General features: G+C 41.9%; 1 protein-coding gene across 1 annotated transcript in view; it reads right to left on the bottom strand.

Annotated features, from left to right (window-relative positions):
• Window positions 1–20,145, bottom strand: part of RND2 (Rho family GTPase 2) — a 100,064-nt gene extending 79,919 nt beyond the window's left edge. The window contains exons 1-2 of the mRNA XM_088480739.1: window positions 19,859–20,145; window positions 2,082–2,169 (exon numbers count right to left, since the gene is read on the bottom strand). Of these exons, the coding sequence (XP_088336865.1) occupies window positions 2,082–2,169; window positions 19,859–20,047 (277 nt within the window). The 5' untranslated portion in view covers window positions 20,048–20,145. The remainder of the gene's footprint in view (window positions 1–2,081; window positions 2,170–19,858) is intronic.
• Window positions 20,146–20,472: the final 327 nt, after the last annotated feature.

The following is a 20,472-nucleotide window of genomic DNA, read 5'->3' as shown; positions in this document are numbered from 1 at the left end:
TTTCAAATTCCTGGCAGTATTTCTAGTCCCAATCCCCATGGGTTTCCCACTGAGCTGAATGTGATGCTCATAAGGGGAGGTAACTATTGACATTTGCCGAACTATGGCAGCCATTGTAGTACCTGCCGAAACAGAGGATTGGAGGAAAATATATTTTTATTATTTATACTACTCAACTACAGTTAGAATGTAATGCTTCTGTATAATGTTCAAAAGAGATAGATATAAACGGTGTAATGTAAAAAAAGGTATTTGGCATTTTCCATTACAATGGATATAAAGTACAGTTATATTTATAGTTTCTTGATCTTTAAAAAAATATATATTTCACTTGACATATTCTAATGTATATATACACGTCTAATGTATATACACATGTCACATGCAGTGCTCTTTTTCTGGAAGTATAGCTTCAGGAACGCCGGGCCTGGAGGTATAAAATAATAGTATTTTTTTTTTTTTTAAAAAGAAGGAACTCAAAATTTCACTTATGGAAAATACATTTTGGCCCAGGACAGGTTCCGGAACGCCGTTCCTGGTTATGTTATAGTTAATGAGAGGTTCCTGCTTATGTACAGTAAATCACAGTTGCCTCACATGATGCAGTGTTCATACAGTACATGAAGCGTTGTAACTGTACCATATACTATCATTAAAAGCACTTTGCAGTAATAGAATTGCAATTATTTTGACAAAAAGGAGCAATGCTTCATGAGAAGATATAGGTCATGTATATACATTACAATTTTTTTTAGTTTACAATTCCCATTAAGACTTGAGTTTTAATATGAAGCAGGCTATAAAAGATGTGTAATGATAGACTACTTTGACATTAAACTAACAGGGTATTATAATGATGACACTTTTGGAATAAAAACACATTTACTACTTTGCATTATGACTGCTTCAAAATGCCAATAACTGTATATCTAATCGCTGGTTGACCTTACTAGCAATAAAAAGGATTAATATTGCAGTGTAACACTTCTGTTGAGTAGGTGGGTAGATCCTGTGACACAGATATGCCAAAGCTAAAATGTTTGATATATTGGTGAACAAAATATTCTATTAATTTTATTTTACATTCTCTTACTTACTGGACACCTCAACTTCAAATGTATTAATAGCTATCAAATATTTTACAGGCTGAATATAAATCTGTCCTTATTTACAAGAAAGAATGTCCCTATATCTGGGGACGTATAAATCAAAGCTGTGTGGGAAGAACGGGAAATATCTTTGTCCAATAAATAAACAGGCCCAAAAAATGTGTGACATGCTAAGATACACAGTGCTCGGAAAGCTGGAAGAAAATACTGCATGCTGATTTACCCAATGAGTGTTTAACGTACCAATGCTCGCTAGTGTATATGAAAGTATTTCTATAGCGGCTCTTAAGGAGCACTACCTTTAAAAAAGGACAGTGCTTCTTCATTCCCTGTTTTAATCAACATTTACCTTCACCCCAGATGCAGGTTCCAAGCCAAAGACCCTGGAATTAAGGAAAGCTATCCTTGTCTGTGTTTTAAACGGCTTTTACAATGCTGCTGTGATCTGATCTACTGACAAGCACATTCTCAATCTTGAGAACATCAAATTATTAAAAACCAAACAGGCAACCACAAGTCACACATATAGAAAGAGCGGCTATCGGAGGTTTGACAAAAACCTCTTAACCACCCGAATGTGGGAAAAAGCAGCACGGAATAGATTATAGAATCACTCAGATAAAAATATTAGATGCATTTTAGAACACTCAACATAGACCTTAATGTGAGGCTTGGAGCAAGCTTTCTCTTCAGTTGTCAGAAACTTTAGTCTTACCATAATGTGCTTCAATTCATGTCAGTATAGTAAGAATACTCACTCTCTTACCCAATACATTTTTAGTTCTGAAAATGCTCCTGGAAAACTTTGACATACATATCCTTATATGCAGCTTTTTTATATAAGGTAAGCTTATTGTAGATGAAAATCCAGAAAACACATAAAATGATTTCCAGCTTGAGTGGAACACCTGCCATGATGAATATTACCCAGATAGTATGCGGATATAATTTATACCAGAGGCAGAGACTCACCAGACGTATCCCACATATTGAGCTCGATCCTCTGCTTGTCTATTTCGAAGCTGGCCGTGTAGTTCTCAAAAACGGTGGGGACATAATTCTAAAATAGAATAAAGAAGATTGCTTGTTAGCCAGGGCATCACAGACACATAGTGCTTTATGTGGGTACACCTGTAAAACCGCTTTTCTGCATTATAACTACTATGGGCGTACAGTATGACATGCTGATCACATAGCCTTCTTATTTCTGAATTACTGCTTTCGAAGTCCCCAGAAAGTAAACCTTGGATAGTGCTTACCATGCAGTTGTCGTGTTGTGTTTAATTGGTTAACCAAGGAATAAAAGTGCATAAAACAAGCAGGGGAGACCACTTGCCAGTCTGTTTCTTAGTTGGGGGCATATCATGAATTGTACATGCTTTGTGCCAGTAGTTAAAACATAGTATACAGTACAGGTGGAAAGATGGTTGTGAGAATCAAATGGAGGTGAAATAGGGATACTATGCCAATGACACAGGGGCACTAACCCCTCTTACTTTCGCTGTATGCCACTGCAGCTCCCCACCAACACCACCACACTGATATAAGCAGAGAGAGGGACTCTTCTCAGCATACACACACTGCAAATGTGCTGCTCATATAAAGGTCCAATCTGCTAGTTTCAAAGCAGAACAGGGAATGCAGCAGGTGCTTAGGTACACGGCCAACATTGCCCGTCCCCCTCTCCCCAGGGCCCAATAATGGCCACAACTCCAGCACCCTCAATAGTTCTGCATCAACAAGTGACCATATTATAAAGAGTATGAGGCCAGGGACTGAATGCACCACAATAGTCCTTTATTATTAGTGCATCATTTTGCTTCACAGATAAAATAATTGATCAATCCAATAACGTTTCCAAATACAAAAAGGGCTTTGTTAAATGCTGCCGCTATTTCAATCATCTTAATAATAATAATAATAAAGATGGGGCTGAGCAACCAGTCCTACCTAGGGCCAGCTTACAAGAAGGATGTGTTAAAAAGCTTTCAAAGTCCATATATTCATGTATGTAGTCAACTGCTACCAATTAAGTATTGCTGTCTAATTAGAGCAAATATCTGTCTGGTTGTTGTGGGTTACACAACTGGGAGCAGATTACCCGATCACTCATGCAGGGCGGCTGTTCCTTAATATTTACACATTATTTTACAGCACGTTCCCGATGCTGCATGCAGTAATACACACAGAGAATTCTTCTGCAATACCCCTGTGACCACTTTTCCTTGCTCTCATAGGTTTCCACTATGCCAGCAGTTTTTCCTACATGAATTCAAATGTAAGCTAATAGACCTTCTTATTTAAATGTAAGATGAGCGATAAATCAACCGCAAGCATTTCTCCATCACTCGATTCATCTTCTAGAGTGAAAAACAAAAAAAAACAAAAAAAGGCCCTTGGGATTCAAAAGCAAATTATCAGGTTAACACGTTATGTAAATGAATGTGGGATTGAAGTAAAGGTAAATTTATACTATTTGCAGATAGAGTTACAACACAGGAATTGGAACGCACTGGAAACAGAAATTGCTTCCAATATATCAAGGAGTGTTTTATTACAATAAATGTATAAATAAAATAAGAAAAAGTTAGAGTGCCTATGCATTTTTATAAAGACATTTAAGGGGGAGGTAGTTATTAGATCGGCGGACTGACTGGCCTGGTCTAAATACCGACACCTATAGCCCGACACAGAATTTAAGATAGGCGTTGAAATACTGACGCCGATCTTAATCCAGACGCTGGAAGACAGACGCCAGACCGATCAAGGTAAATCCGGCGCATCTTAATGGTTAGCCGCGCAGGGGTGGTTTAGGTGCCACTGGGGGGAGGTTAGGGTTAGGATTAGGCATCCCCAGGGGGGATTTAGGGTTAAGGCACCACCCAGGGAGGGTTATGGTTAAAATACTTACCAGCCCTAGTCGGGATATCCTCCTGTCAGGCTTGTGCAGTCGGGATTTGAACCAGCGGCTAAACAGCCGCCGTTATTTCAATCCCATTCCATTTAAGGCTGTTCCCAAAACAGCACAGGAACTTCAGTAGGTAGACAATCCGCAGGAAGGGCAATATGGAAACCCTGATATGCTGTGCTTTATCTTGGGATGGCTATGTAATAAAGATCTATTATAACTTTTGCAGTAAAGCTTAATTCTAGAGTTACCAGGATTCCTTTTCTGAAAAACTATTGTGTATTACCAACAAAAAAACTAATTAGAAGTTTGTCACTGAATATAATTTAGTATAGATTCTAAATCACATCATATTAATCATATAATTTCTATGTAGCATTAAACAAATTCAAAGAATACAGTATTATAAAATTGTAACAATCTGCAGACCTGCTTCTTAGTGTAGGTGTAGGGATTAAAAAGAAAGCCAACAGACAATTGGTTTAAAATGTATTTTAAATCAGGTATTCACCCCCTAAATGTATGGCATTAGAGGAAATACAGGCGATTCAGTCGTATTGATCTAAAGCCGGGTACACACTACACAATGGTGTACCCAGTTGACGGGACGACATGATGTAACGATACATTGTGCCGTCCGTACACACTGCACAATGGCAGCATGGCGTCATTCATCGCATTTTCCCATCTGCTGTGCAGCACAGCATATGGGACGATGCGATGAACGACCAGTTGGCGTATGCACTATGCGAGCAGCACAATATATTGTTCCGATACGCGTTGTAACAATATATACTGTGCAATGGTCGCATAGTGTGTACCCAGCTTTAGTGACATCTCCACTCGCTGCTGTTTGGGTGAATTCAGGCGTTTGCACAAATGATGTGAGCTGTGTGTGTGTAGACAGAATTGTCAGCTATTCAGTGGTGAGCGTATCAGAGATCTGTCCGATTTCATACAGATCTCTTACAGAAAGGTGCACGGATGATTAGAATGGCTACTTCACAAGTGGATGGATGGGGGAGGCGCTGTGGCATAAATGTGTCCGACTCAGACCAGCAAAGATCCACATTTATTTCTGAGCACGTAAAGTGGATGCAATTGCGGTCACTTCGACTGCATCTTTGAACCAGTCCTTAAGTGGTCACTTCTGCCCATACATCAAGGGGTCATCGCCAGCTATAGCACTGCTGCAACTGGATATAAGCTTCCCAAAGCGTGAAGAAGCCTATTTAACAAGGATTACACTGCATAAGAATCCTTCTATCATCACTACCTAATAATAACAGAAGAAAATCATTGGAAATAAAAATGCTTCATTATTCCAATGATTTCAATTATGTAACAATTTTTTTGGAAGGGGGGAAAAAAAAAAATAGAAAATCAGACTTCTTTCAATATTACTAAAATGCCTAATTTGGAAGAGGTAAAGAAAGAAGAAGAGGTGTTCCTTTGTATTTAGGTTGCTGTGCATAGTATCAGCTATTTTCTGCACACCGCAATGCAGCGATTACAGGCAGGAAGTCTGTGTGCAGCAAAAGAACTGCCCTTACACTGAGAACTTTGGGCCTGATTCAGCAAGGGACACAAGTGTGCGCACGCATGCACTCGGCCACTGCAAATATACGCTAAATAATGCATACGCATGGCAACCGCAGCATAAGATGCAGATGCCCAGAACTTCACAATGCCACCCACTTCTCTTTACTCAAAGCTTGAGTAGTCCGCAAGACAGCACAAACATTGGTAACATCAAGAACCATACAAACAATAGAGGCTGACCTGATCTCGTGCAGGATTTTGGCCACTTCCTGTGTGCATTCAGTCGCCTGGCTGCGTATGCCGCCATACTGCCTTAATTATGCACGCCCCTGTAACGGCATCCCAACGCACAGGCATGCCTGCATTTGCTTGACCACCCTCCATCACCACCCACCAACGGGACTTATATCAGAAGAGTGTGCGTGTAGCGCGTGAGCAGTGCGAAAACATCGGCCATGTGCGTACGAATTCTCATCTGCATTCCTTGCTGAATCAGCCCCTTTATCTCCTATATCTAACAAGTCCCTGAAAAAAAAACAATGACATGTACTTTCTGTTTAGAATGCTTTTATATAAGCAAGTATTTATTTATTACCAGTTATGTATATACGCAGCGCTTTACAGAGAATATTTGGCCATTCACATCAGTCCCTGCCCAGTGGAGTTTACAATCTATATTCCCTACCACATGTACACACATACATACTAGGGTTCATTTTGTAGGAAGCCAATTAACCTACTAGTATATTTTTGGAGTGTGAGAGGAAAGCGGAGTACCCCTAGAAAACCCACGCAAGCACAGGGAGTATATACAAGCTCCACACAGTTAGGGCCATAGTTGGAATCGAACCCACGACCTCAGTGCTGTGAGGCAGTAATGCTAACCATTACACCATCTGTGCTGCCCGTATTTTAGGTTTAGTGGCCCTTTAATTAAAATGCTAATTAAGTCCATCTGCAAGATACCATATGTATGCTAAACATTTCTATAGGAATATAAACCGGATTTTAATTATGGTAAACTTTATTTTTAATAATAAATATTAACCATAACCCAAATCCTTGTTGTTCCTCTTAACCATAACCCAAATCCTTTCTCAATAAAAGGGATCCTGTTGCTTTTTCTAAGAACATTATCGTTGCAGTAATAGAGTCAGGTGCATAAATATTGGGACATTGACAGAATTTTCATATTTTGGCCTCTATTCACCACCACAATGGCTTTGAAATAAAACAAACAAGATGTGCTTTAACTGCAGGCTTTCAGATTTAATTTGAGGGTAAAAATCAGGTAAACGTTGTAGGAATTACAACAGTTTCTATATGTGCCTCCCACTTTTTAAGGGGCCAAAAGTAATGTGACAAACTAAACAATCCTAAATCTAACTTTCACTTTTTAATACTTTGTTGCAAATCCTTTGCAGGCAATTACAGCCTGAAGTCTGGAACGCATAGACCTCACCAGACGCTGGGTTTCATCCCTGGTGATGCTCTGCCAGGCTTCTACTGCAAATGTCTTCAGTTCCTGCTTGTTTTTGGAGCATTTTCCCTTCAGTTTTGTCTTCATCAAGTGAAATGCATGCTCAATCAGATTCAGGTCAGGGGATTGACTTGGCCATTGCATAAAATTCCACTTTTTAGCCTTAAAAACCTCTTTGGTTGCTTTTGCAGTATGCTTCGGGTCATTGTCCATCTGCACTGTGAAGCGCCGTCCAATGAGTTCTGAAGAATTTAACTGAATATGAGCATATAATATTGCCCGAAACACTTCAGAATTCATTATGCTGCTTTTGTCAGCAGTCACATCATCAATAAATACAAGGGAACCAGTTCCATTGGCAGCTATACATGCCCACGCCATGACACTACCACCACCATGCTTCACTGATGAGGTGGTATGTTTTGGACCATGAGCAGTTCCTTTCCTTTTCCATACTCTTCTCTTCCCATCACTCTGGTACAAGTTGATCTTTGTCTCATCTGTCCATAGGATGTTGTTCCAGAACTGTAATGGCTTTTTTAGATGTTGTTTGGCAAACTCTAATCTGGTCTTCCTGTTTTTGAGGCTCACCAATGGTTTGCATCTTGTGGTGAACCCTCTATATTCACTCTTGTGAAGTCTTCTCTTGATTGTTGACTTTGACACATATACACCTACCTCCTGGAGAGTGTTCTTGATTTGGCCCACTGTTGTGAAGGGGTTTTTCTTCACCAGGGAAATAATTCTTCCGTCTTCCACCACAGTTGTTTTCAGTGGTCTTCTGGGTCTTTTGGTGTTGCTGAGCTCTCTGGAACATTCTTAAAAAGAAAGAACGCACCAAACAGTTGATTTGGCCACACCTAATGTTTTTGCTATATCTCGGATGGGTTTGTTTTGATTTTTCAGCCTAATGATGTCTTGCTTCACTGATAGTGACAGCTCTTTGGATCTCATATTGAGAGTCGACAGCAACTGATTCCAAATGCAAATGTCACACCTAGAATCAACTCCAGACCTTTTACCTGCTTAATTGATAATGAAATAACGAGGGAATAGCCCACACCTGTCCATGAAATAGCTTTTGAGTTGATAGTCCCATTACTTTTGGCCCCTTAAAAAGTGGGAGGCACATATTGAAACCGTTGTAATTCCTACACCGTTCACCTCATTTGGATGTAATTACCCTCAAATGAAATCTGAAAGTCTGCAGTTAAAGCACATCTTGTTTGTTTCATTTCAAAGCCAATGTGGTGGTGAATAGAGGCCAAAATGTGAAAATTCTGTCAATGTCCCAATATTTATGCACCTGACTGTATAAACTAGTGCACAGAAAAATAGGCAGCTGTAATAGCTCCAAAAAAATGGAACCCCTACTTCTGTGTAGTATTATCATTATGACGTGACCTCTATAAAGAAGTCTATGTGCTAATAATCGTGGACCAGCCGTGATTATTATCTACCTAACTCGTTGGGGATATTTTCATTAAAAATATCCCCGCTATGCACAATAGGGAACGCGCAGGGACAGCGGTTGCGGTAGCCGCTGACCCTCTGAGTTATATCCCCGGCATTTAGGAGAAGCCTTTCACAGAAGTGAAAGACTTCCCCGGGTGAAGCTGACATTGCACATGGCACAGCGGCAGCTTCCAGGGCCTGGCCGGGGTCTGCGGGAGAGAGATCGAACGCGCTCTCTTGCCCCTGGAGCTCCCATAGGCAAACAGTAGTTTACAAACAGGGGCTAAACTCCGAAAAGCTTTGCTATTGGTGACAGTGACATGATTCCTGCACAACAGGCTTCCTGAAAGTAATTTCATTGTAAAGTACTTTAATCCGAAAATAATACCAGCTGAGTGAAGATTAAATCCCACAGGCTACCTGTGTATTGTTGCTGACTATATGCTTTCCTTTATGGCTTCAGTTTACCCATCCCATAATAACTACTTCCTGCAGGATAGCATGCCATATAACAAAACACACATTATCGAAGCTGGTTCCACAAACATGACAATGAATTCAGTGTCCACCTATGAACTCCATAGTCACCAATAAAACTAATTTTGGATGTGGTGGAATGGTAGATTTTGAATGTGCAGCAAATGCATGATGTTAGAATGTCATCATAGACCAGAATCTATTTTAAAAAAAAAAGTTTCCAGGACATCGTGGAATCCATCCCACAATTAATTCAGGCTGTTTTGTGGGCACAAGGGGTGTAAGACCCCATACTAGCTATGTGGCCACTGTGTTCATTCTCGCATTATATTAGTAGATATGAACAGTGACAATCTAAGATCATTATACTTTTGCTTTAGGAGTCCTTCAAGCATAAATGTGCAGCTGACAAATCTGCAGCAACTACGTTATGCTATTAGGTCAACATGGACCAGAAACTCTATGCAATGTTTCTAGCTACTTGTTGTATCTAGGCCACAGGTTCTCAAACTCGGTCCTCAGGACCCAAAACAGTGCATGTTTTCCAGGTCCCCTCACAGCATCACAATTGAAATATTTACAGGGAGTAATGACTACACCTATGCACCTGATGGGGGACCAGCAAAACGTGAACTGTGTGGGGTCTTGAGGACAGAGTTTGAGAACCACTGAGCTAGGCCATGAAAAATTCAGGCTGCTCTGGACAAAGGGAATCATTTCTATATGTACTAGAAAGGTTTACCTGATAAAGTGACCATTGAGCGTATTTGTTCATTATATTAATAGATCTTTTAAATAATGCAACTTATAATTTTGTTTTAGGGGTCCTTGGAACATATCGCGGTCAGCACTACACATTTACACAGGACCAGCACTAGGCTTCCAGCGCCGGTCCTGTGCTGCACAGCCGAGCCCCTTCCCCCCCCCCCCTGAGCGCTTGCCCAATATTACCAGGAGGAGGGTGGCAGGCGGGCTCATGCTGTGCATAACACACACATCGCCGCCAGCGCTGGCGGCGATGTGTGTGTTAAGCAGCAGCCAACGAGAGTCAGACGACTCTCGTTGGCTGCTGCTACTACTGCACACACATCACTGCCGAGCGGCAGCGATGCGTGTGTGAATCAGCAGCCAATGAGGTCAGACAGACTCTCATTGGCTGCTGCTGCACACACATCTCCGCCAGCGCTGGCGGCGATGTGTGTGTTAAACAGCAGCCAATGAGAGTCAGACAGACTCTCATTGACTGCTGCAGGTCCACTGCAAGAGCTGGCACCCTTCCGGCTCCTGCAGTGGGTAATGGGAGAGACGTCATGACGTCTCTCCCATTATGCAAAGCGCGCCAGCCCGGGAGGACTGACGTGCGGCGGGAGCAGTGGCCGGAGCTGGAACGTGGATTCAGGTAAGTGTATTTATTTATTATTATTTTTTTGTGTAACTTGTGTGTCTGCACTACGGGGAACGGGGGGAGATACTACTACTACTACTGGGGGCACCATTACTGGGGGGGGATACTACTACTGGGTGCACCATTATTGGGGGGGGGAGATACTACTACTACTACTGGGGGCACCATTAGTGGGGTGGGGGAGATACTACTACTGGGGGGCACCATTATTGGGGGAGGGGGGAGATACTACTACTACTGGGGGCACCATTACTGGGGGGGGACCTCTACTGGGGGTGGGGCACTACTGGGGACTACAACTGGGGAGGGGGGCTACTACTGGGGGCACTGCATCAGGAGGGGGAACCTCTCCTGTGGGGGGAAACTACTACTGGGGGCACTATATAAGGGGCTTTCTACTAGGGGAACCACTACTGAGGGCACTAAATAGGGAGGACCACTACAGGGGGCACTGTATAAGGGCACTGGTTATGGGAACTACTACTGGGGGCACTGAATGCTAGGGGCACTATATAAGGGACTAGAGGCACTGCACTGGGGGGACCACTACTGGGGGCACTAAATAGGGAGGACCACTACAGGGGGCACTGTATAAGGGGCACTGGATAGGGGGGGGAAATCACTGCTGGTGGCCTGCATAAGGGGAAGCACTACTGGGGTCACTGCATGGGGGGGAGGGGGACTACTGCTGAGGGCACTACATAAGGGGGGGGACTACTACTGGGGGCACTATATAAAGGGTACCACTATTGGGGACACTGCATTGGGGGGACTGCTACTGGGGGAACTTCATATGGGGGACCACCAGCGGGGGCACCACTACATAGGGCACTGCATAAGGGGGACCACTACTGGGGGCACTGCATAAGGGGGACTAATGAGGGGCTGCATAAGGGGGACCACTACTGGGGGCACTAAATCAGGGGAACTAATGGGGGGCTGCATAAGGGGGACCACTACTGGGGGCACTGCATAAGGAGGACTAATGAGGGGCTGCATAAGGGGGACCACTACTGGGGGCACTAAATAAGGGGAACTAATGGGGGGCTGCATAAGGAGGACCACTACAGGGGGTACTGCATGGGGCGGAGACTAATGCTGGGGGCACTAAATAGGGAGGACCACTACAGGGGGCACTGTATAAAGGGCACTGGATAGGGGAGATCACTGCTGAGGTCCTGCATAAGGGGGAGCACTACAGGGGTCACTGCATGGGGTGGGACGAAATTACTGCTGAGGGCACTATATAAAGTGCACTGCATAGGGCGTACCACTACTGGGGGTACTGCATAGGGGGGACTACTACTGGGGGCACTATATAAAGGGCATTGCATAAGGGGGTATTGCATTGGGAGGACTACTACTGGGGGCACTATATAAAGGGCACTGCATAAGGGGGTACCACTACCAGGGGCACTGCATTGGGGGGACCGCTACTGGGGGCACTGAATAAGGGGAACTAATGGGGTTAAGGTGCATATGGAAAGGAATGTTCAGAGTGACGATAATGGGGTGTGTGTCATGTTGACACGCCCCATTTTTAAGTGACCACATAGAGGGGGGGTATGCTCCATTTGTAAATTTGCCCTGGGCTCCAAATACCCTAGTTACGCCACTGACCACCACATTTACATGGAAGCTTCCTTTCAGGCCTTCACTTCCGCAGCTCCCGAGGCCGTGCTCCACTTCCGCAGCTTCCAAATGTACATTTGTAAAAACATCTTATTTCTTTGTACATTGTATTTTCTTCCTGGAATGTTATTTCATCTACAGCCAAATATTTAACAGTTTAATTATTTTAAACTGACAATTTCAAATAGTTATCAGATAGAAATCTAAATTAATTCGTTGTAATCCTCTCACTACATTTTAAAAATATAATAAAAGACGAGATGTTCTAGTTATTGCTATTGATTGAGGTCTACATGGAGAAAACAGAGAATAGTGCAAAATGAAACGGAGTTGTGCATAAGTAGATAAATAGCAATTGTGTAAACAAGGCTACTTAATCTTATTATCCTGGTTAAGCACCATCATTGCAGATAGCCTGCAGATGTCTGTACACATAAGATATTGGGGGGTTAGCTCCTGAGGGAAAAGAAACAGTTGGGTATACTAACCAGCCATTATCTTCTATCTAGTACAAAACAGATAACTAAGGAGTCTGTGTACTAATCCTTGGAGAAAGATATTTATGTACCAACCAATCAGCTCCTAATTGTCATGTTACAGGCTGTGTATGAAAAATGACAGGAGCTGATTGGTTGGTACTTTATCTCGCTCCAAGGCTTAGTACATAGACCTCCTAAAATGCATATACACATAGCAACAAAAAATACGCATTTGCATACGGTTTGTAAATACACTGCTGTGAGTAGATCTGTTTGAAAAAATATCTAAAATGTTTGTCATCTCATTGCCCAAAATAGACTTTCTAATAACGGAGCCAAAATCTCTAAACGTACCTTCATCAGTTCCTGAAATTCTATATAAAAACAAATGTAATCATTTAAAATAGGGAGGATTATTCTGCAGTTATCGGGCTTGAACTGGACAATATTCCTTAGCAACCAGGGTGAACAAATTAAGTATATCAAGCCAGACAGCAATTAGAGCTAGCATACCTTAAAACTAGAGTCAGTTGGGTCAGAGCTTGAACACACTCATTTTTAGCACATAAACAAATAATAATACTAAAATTCTATATACAACCACTTTTGGAAAAAAAATTATTAGCTGATCTCTCTTATGAAAATGTATTTACAATATATTATTGGGATAACTAATTTACCTAGTGTGTGTTGCAAAGGACTACATTAACATTTATGTGTCTAACCAATGAAAACAGGTATTTTATACAGGTTGAGTCTCCCATATCCAAAATGCTTGGGACCAGGGGTATTTTGGAGGAATCGGTATGATTCCCGGCAGTGAAAGCCTGACAGCACTGGAAATCCTGATCGTCGCTAATGTCTAACCTAACCTCCTAAACCTAACCCTCCTTAGGGGTGCCTAACCCTAACCTCCCCCCCAAGTGCCTAACCCTAATCCCCCCTCTAAGTGCCTAACCCTAACCCCCCCCTTCCCCGCGGCCTAAACCTAAGTCCCCCGGGGGGGTGCCTAACCCTAAGTCCTCCCCGGGGGTGCCTAACCCTAACCCTCCCTGCCCCTAGCCTAACCCTAAACCTCCCTGGGGGGTGCCTAACCCTAAGTCCCCCACGGGTGCCCTAAACCTAACCTCCCCCCCCCGCGGCTGTCCGCTCGCGGCACCCGGCATCCCTTCGATCGGATGCCGGTCTGCCGGCATCGGGGAAATAACAGGCGTCTAGATATAGACGCCGGTCATTTATCCCATGCCGGGATACAGCAGTCAGGAAGCCGGCTGTCGGGATTCCGGCAGCCGGCTTCCCGATTGTATACCATTTTGGATAACGGAATATTCCGTATTTTGGAATAAATGCATACCATAATGAAATATCTTGGGAATATACACACAGAATTCATTTGTGTGTTATATACACTTTATACACACAGCCTGCAGGTACTTTTATACAATATTTTCAATAATTTTGTGGCTCAAACAGTTTGTGTACAGAAATGAAATTAATTTATGTTTCATATACACCTTATACACACAGCCTGAAGGTAATTTTATACAGTAATTTTAATAAATTGTGCCTTAGACAAAGTTTGTGTACATTGAACCATCAAAAATCAAATGTTTAATTATCTCAGTCATGCCAAAAAAAAAATCCATATTTCTGAATATTTGGATATGGGAGACTCAACCTGTAATATCTGTAACCATGGTTACAGATAGAATATATGATTTTAAATGATCAAGGGGCAATATCCAAAAATTAGTTTTGTAAAAAAAAAAAAGTTTCAAATCAATGCATAGTATATTAAATTGTGGTCCTTATTTTAAAAGTTATAATAGGTAACTTTATTAAAAAGGTTCCACATTATCACCTCTGACCACCTCCTCAAGACAACTACCACTGTCTATGGCAGGGGAACCTTTTTTGTGCCGAGGGCCATTTGGATATTTATAACATATTTTGCAGGCCATGTCCCCTCTGCATGACATCACACGGAGGGGGCAGGGCTACAAGGGGAGCTGTAAGGGCAGCGGTGTGACCACCTGATGCATCCTTAGGAGGCACTGCTGCATAGATTCTGGCTGCAGGGTGCCATTCTAGGCACCTTGCTAGCCAGAGGAGGTTAGCAGAAAAAAAGCTCCTTGATTTATTGAATTTCGAGTCCCGTCTGCAGTTGCCTTTGCAGGGCCAGACCAAATGATTTTGCGGACCAGACATTACCCACCCCTTGTCTATGGTATAAATATAGAGTTTCCCATAACACTGACCTTGCCCGATTAAGGATCATCAGGTAAGATTCTCTTATAAGAAAACCCTTGTATCCCAGCACCAGTTTATAAAATGGATAACATGCTCTACTGGTCTTGTGACTTCACTGCAGCCAAATCATTGATGGACGAAGCTACAACTAACTTCCTCAAGGGAACAGGGAGTGAATAGCAAATATAATACATATGCAATAATGAGCTGCCATCATTTTGTATAAGAATTAAGCACAACAAAAGAAGCATTGTTATTGTCTCATATCAGCCTAAAATTCATACCTACAGTATGCCATTTTTATCAAATTTCCCAGGCACGTGGATGCATGAACACCCATGATTGCAGCAATGTCTGCCTTGTATTCTAAAGTGCAGATGGAGAGTAAAGTAAAAGGTTAATGAAAATTACCACTTTATCCTTGGCTTTTCTTCAGGCAGACATTGCTGGGATAGGCCTGCACTACAGTAAAGGTGCATACACACGGGACAATTCGCTCCCCGAACGAAATCGCCTCGTGTGTCTCCCCGGCAGGGGTGTGCTCAGTGTTGTTAATGACACTGAGCACAAAAACTGAACGTAATCAAGAACGATTTCGTTCAGTGCCGGGCTCCCTCCCTCATCACCGAACATGTTCAACCTGACAATATCGTCACATTGGACGGGAGGTTCGGGCGATGAACGTTAACTACAAACGGGAGCGCACATTGGTAGTTATCGTTCATCATTTTGGGGCAGAAACTGAACAATTTTTTTGACGACTGAACGATAACGATGCTCAATCGTCCAAAATATCGCTGCGTGTGTACGCACCATTACTTCTGTGCACAGCCATCCAGTCCACAGTTAAATTACTGGTCAATTTCAGCAGCCCTTTCAATAATGGAGCCCATCCACTTATCTGGTGATCAGGACACCAAGAACTTCACCATGCGTTACCAGCATTATACAGATATGGCCTAAAAGTGTCCGTCATATCTCCAGGTCATTTCTGAGAAGAAAAGCCTAAACGCTGCAATGGCTAATGCCATCTAAAGATGACATTAGCTAACAGAGCGAAGCTTGGTAAATTAAGCAATTAAAAAAATCTACTTATTAACAAAGTATATTCACCAAAAGAAATTATAAATCACTTGATGTTTTTTTTGTTTTGTGTACCATTAATTGTAATCTCTAGAGACTGTTGTGTGTGAAAATATTAGGAGATCAGCAGTTGCTGAGATACTGCAGCCGTCCTGTTTGGCACCAACAATCATTCCACAACCAAAGTAATTTAGATCACATTTTGTCCCCATTGTGCTATAAGGTCTGAACAACAATTGAATCTCTTGACCATGTCTGCATGCTTTTATGCATTGATTTGTTGCCACATCATTGATTAGATATTTGAATAAATACCTAATAAATTGATCATTAAGTGTAAATATAGACACATAAATATTAACACATCATCATCATCATCTGCTGACTGAAGTTGCCCATACAACAGTCCATCTGGCTGCTGGGCATGACCACCTGATAGTAAGATATTTGATAGGGCTGTATTAGCATGGTCAGATGACGGCCGTATACAGTGTCTGGTGCAGCCATTTTACAATGTATTTACTGTCAGGCCAAGCTGACATCTATTGATTGCAGATTATGGACCCATTTAATTAGTTGCAGTGATTTAGGCCTAAAACAGCCTAATTGGCTAGCAAAATCACGCTGGTCATGAATTGTCCTGGCTTTGTCCCAACACACGAGTGTAACCAGCCTAATAGCATAGAAGGCAGCATATGATGCTCAGTCTACAAGAAAGCTACCAATGCAGAGGAAGTAAAAAGAAATATATTACAAAAAATATACAATGAACAAGCATAATAAATAATATTTATGAACACTCCTGTCTTTAATACCGGTGATGACTGAGGACATGTCATAAGGGAAAACAGATGACAAAATTGCTATATATTGTGGGTATGAAGTACAGTACACTGGGGAAAAAACTAACATGCACTGGGAAAATGGGCAAAATGCATGAAACCAGCAAGCGCTTTAGACATAATTGTAGGAAGTTTAAATATATTTTCCATGCATTGTGTTTGACTCTTTTTAACTGGTACCCGACATTAACATATGATAAATAGGTTGCGTAGTATAGTAATATTTTAAATGCATCATTATAGTTTTAGGTTGCAATGGTCGGGATGGCCAACAATAAATCATTCATACCAAACATGTATTAACAGTGGATAGGTGTAAGCGAGCCGACTACAATGTCTGATCACACAGCTCTACAATTTGTTACAGAATGACTATGTGCTACAGTATAGTTGTATTCCATTTAAACTTCCAGCCGATGCAAAGGTTGCAACAACAAAAAAACGTGCAACAAAAATGTAACAAAATATATGCAAGGATTGTGTTCAGTTGCTGTCTTCATTTTATATACAAATCATATTTCATTCATAAATAGCAGCAACAATTCTGTTACTTCCGTGTGCTTGTTTTCCACACTGTCAGAACACAGCTCCAGCAAGGCTGTGGGATAAGCAGATATGGGAAAACTGCAAAAAGCAGATAACTCTTTTTTGACCAGCTTTTCAATACTGTATATATAACTTTATTGCCACAGTAATCAACTTAAAGCTGACCATACATAGTTTTATCTGATCGTTCGGTCTGACCTGTAAAGCAGACAGATCTTTGTCAAAATTTGTTCTTATACCAAGACATGTGGCCAAATTGGGAATACCCAGCAGATTTGGTCCCACTGGGCAATATTTGCAAAGTTGGGCAATGACCTACATGGTCAAAAAATTTAATCCAACCAAGCTGCATTTATTGTCCGTGCCAGCCAACTTTTGATACACCCTGATCAGAGGGAGATCGGAGACTCCTGTAATTATATCTGTATAAAAGGTGAGCTGTGATGTAATTTCTTACAATTGGTTTGTACTGATGTCATCACTTCCATGATCATTAGGAGAATTTAAATTAATGAAGAATGATGTGATACCAGCAGGACAATCCATTTATAAGAAATGACATCACATGTGCAGGTAGTATTTAAATTAGGTTAAATGAAATGCGCAAACTTAAAAGAAAAAAAACAGCAGTGACCACACTAACTAATATCTGGAAAAGGTTAAAAGGTTGGAATTATCAAGCAGTAACATAATAAGAATACATCTCCCAGACACAAGAGCAACCTTAAGTGAGGAAATCAGTCACTCATAGATTTTCTTCCCTTATATAGCATATGTTTTTAAGCATTGCTAATTAGATGATACCCATGCAGTTATGTTTTAGTGAGAACTGCACATCTGATCTTTATACTATACAGGCATGGTCCAGTAATTATTAAGCCTTTGTGTAATTGTGCAGCACAACTACTCATTTTTCTGGTAGCACATTCACCTCCCTTTACTGCATGGTTGTGCAACAATGCTGTACTCAGTGGCATCACATTATGAAAAGCTACACAGATTCAACTAGCATTAAAAACTACTAGCACCCCAACCCACTCTAAAGCTGCACACACACGTGAAGATTTTCTGTCCAACCATCCAACTAGTTGATTGGTTGGAATGAGAATCTGGTAATGTATGGGAGTAACTGATGATCAGCAATTTGCTCCTAAATGCCAGAACAGATGAAAATGGTCGTCACACAAGTTTGTTAAATGTTTGATCTAAACAATTTGTTCAAACAACAGTTTTTGTCCATTTTCTGGCATTTGGGAGCAAATTGCTGATTGTCATTTGCTTTCATACCTTACCAGATTTTCATTCCAATCAACTAGTTGGATGGTTGGACAGAAAATCTATGCGTGTGTATGCACCTTAAATCATCACTATCCTAAACATCACTGCATTGATAGCTCTATAGGACACCATGCTGAAGACCCTCACAGGGACTATAGGGTACCACTTGGCATCTGTAAAACAAAAATGCCCAGGATCGCACTATGCAGGCTCACACTGAACTTGTCAGTAGAGAGGAGCACACTGTTGGACTTATATTAAACAGAATTTTATGTCCGCACTGCACATTGCTGTTCTGTGTACAATGTCAATGTACTCCTGAAATGCATTTCTGTAAACTATTAAATTGTACTGCATTTTGATGTAGCTCACACTGCACTTTTATGTGTCTCTACAGAATCACACTTTTCAGATGTGTAAAAAAGCATTGCAAAGCAATCCCCTGTAGGACCACACTGTACTCCACAAGAAACTGACATATGATTCCACTTTGGGGCGAAAAAGGGGATATCCAGCCAAGCTGCCTGAAATTAATCTTACTGTAATAGCATACTTTTTAACCCTACACAGTTTTAGCTGCACAAAGAACAGCTAGGGTACCACCATATCCATACAAACATAATAGCAGTCAACAAAAACAATGCACAATTTCCCTGGAAATAACTACATATATTTAACCCTGGACCTAGATCTTCTATAGAGACCCTTTTCTTCTGAGAGAAAAAAAAAATCAAGAAAAGAGAAGACTATCACAGTGCACTTTGCAATGACAAGCACAGACTTACATATACAGGCTATAACAAACTAGTGTATTCTGCAAGCAGTCCTCCGCAGCCTACAATTCAGTCCTGATCATTAGTGGAAACCAACAGAAACCTGGGTGATGTGATCACCTACTGCACTAGTGCATGATCATTCATAAGAACTAAACTGTCCCTACAAATGTACACATACTAGGGATAGATACGCAGAAGAACGGAGTTGCAATCGCAGACCAATATATCTCCGCACATTTTAACCAATTGAAATTCTGATTCCGCGGTTACACTATAATCAAGTACCCGATTCTACAAATTCTCACAACTTACATTAAATCGCACTACAGATCAAGAAAAGTCTAAAAGGAAGAGAAACTGATCCAGATACCCGCACTTGTAATCCGCATGACCCCTGGTACAGGGCAATCCGGAGTGACTCCGAATTCATAGGAAACTTCACTTTTTCTCATAAGTGCCTGACAATAGATGCACACTACAGAGAGCACTATATATACCACGTCAGTACAAGGATAGGGATCGGAGGGACGCCGGAATGAGCTATCATTGTATGCAGGAGCAGCCAGGTATGTTACAGTGTAAGGTTACAGACCCACCTCTGGGTAGCAGTCCTTGGCGAAGACATGGAGAAGAGCCGTCTTACCACACTGAGTATCCCCGACCACAACTATTTTACAGCGAGCCATCTGCTTGTCCATTATCTCCTCTGTGTCCTTACACCTCCGCTCCCGCATGGAGAGCCCCCCTGCCCAGCGGAACACAGCCCCCCGGTACAGTCCGCACATTCACTGCGACCCTCAGCCTCCCAGCATCGCTTCCTACTGCACACACCGCCCGCCCGGCTGCCGCTGCTACACTGCTGCTGCCACAGACAGACCTGCCAATTTCAGCGACACGCCTCATCTAAGGAATCCTCCAACCAGGAGCCGACGTCAGTGACTTAATTACCATAATGGGCGTGGAATAGCCGTGTAGAGTATATGAAGTGATGACTCTTCTAGGTATAGCTACAGTATAAGTACACGCCAGAATTCTGCTCACTGCGTACAGCCAACAGGGAGTACTAGAACGAAGGCAGTGGGAATAGTGTGACATATAACTGTGGCTACATCCATAAACAAGCAAATCTCACATACTGTATAAGATTGCAGAAGCTGTTATGGGCAAAATCTCCACTTGTCCAGTATTTACAAGGCTAGATACATCTCCT

This window comes from Taudactylus pleione, unplaced genomic scaffold (genome assembly GCF_031769625.1).
Source record: "Taudactylus pleione unplaced genomic scaffold, aTauple2 ptg000256l, whole genome shotgun sequence".
Classification (NCBI taxonomy): domain Eukaryota; kingdom Metazoa; phylum Chordata; class Amphibia; order Anura; family Myobatrachidae; genus Taudactylus; species Taudactylus pleione.
This window is presented reverse-complemented; position numbering and strand designations above follow the sequence as displayed.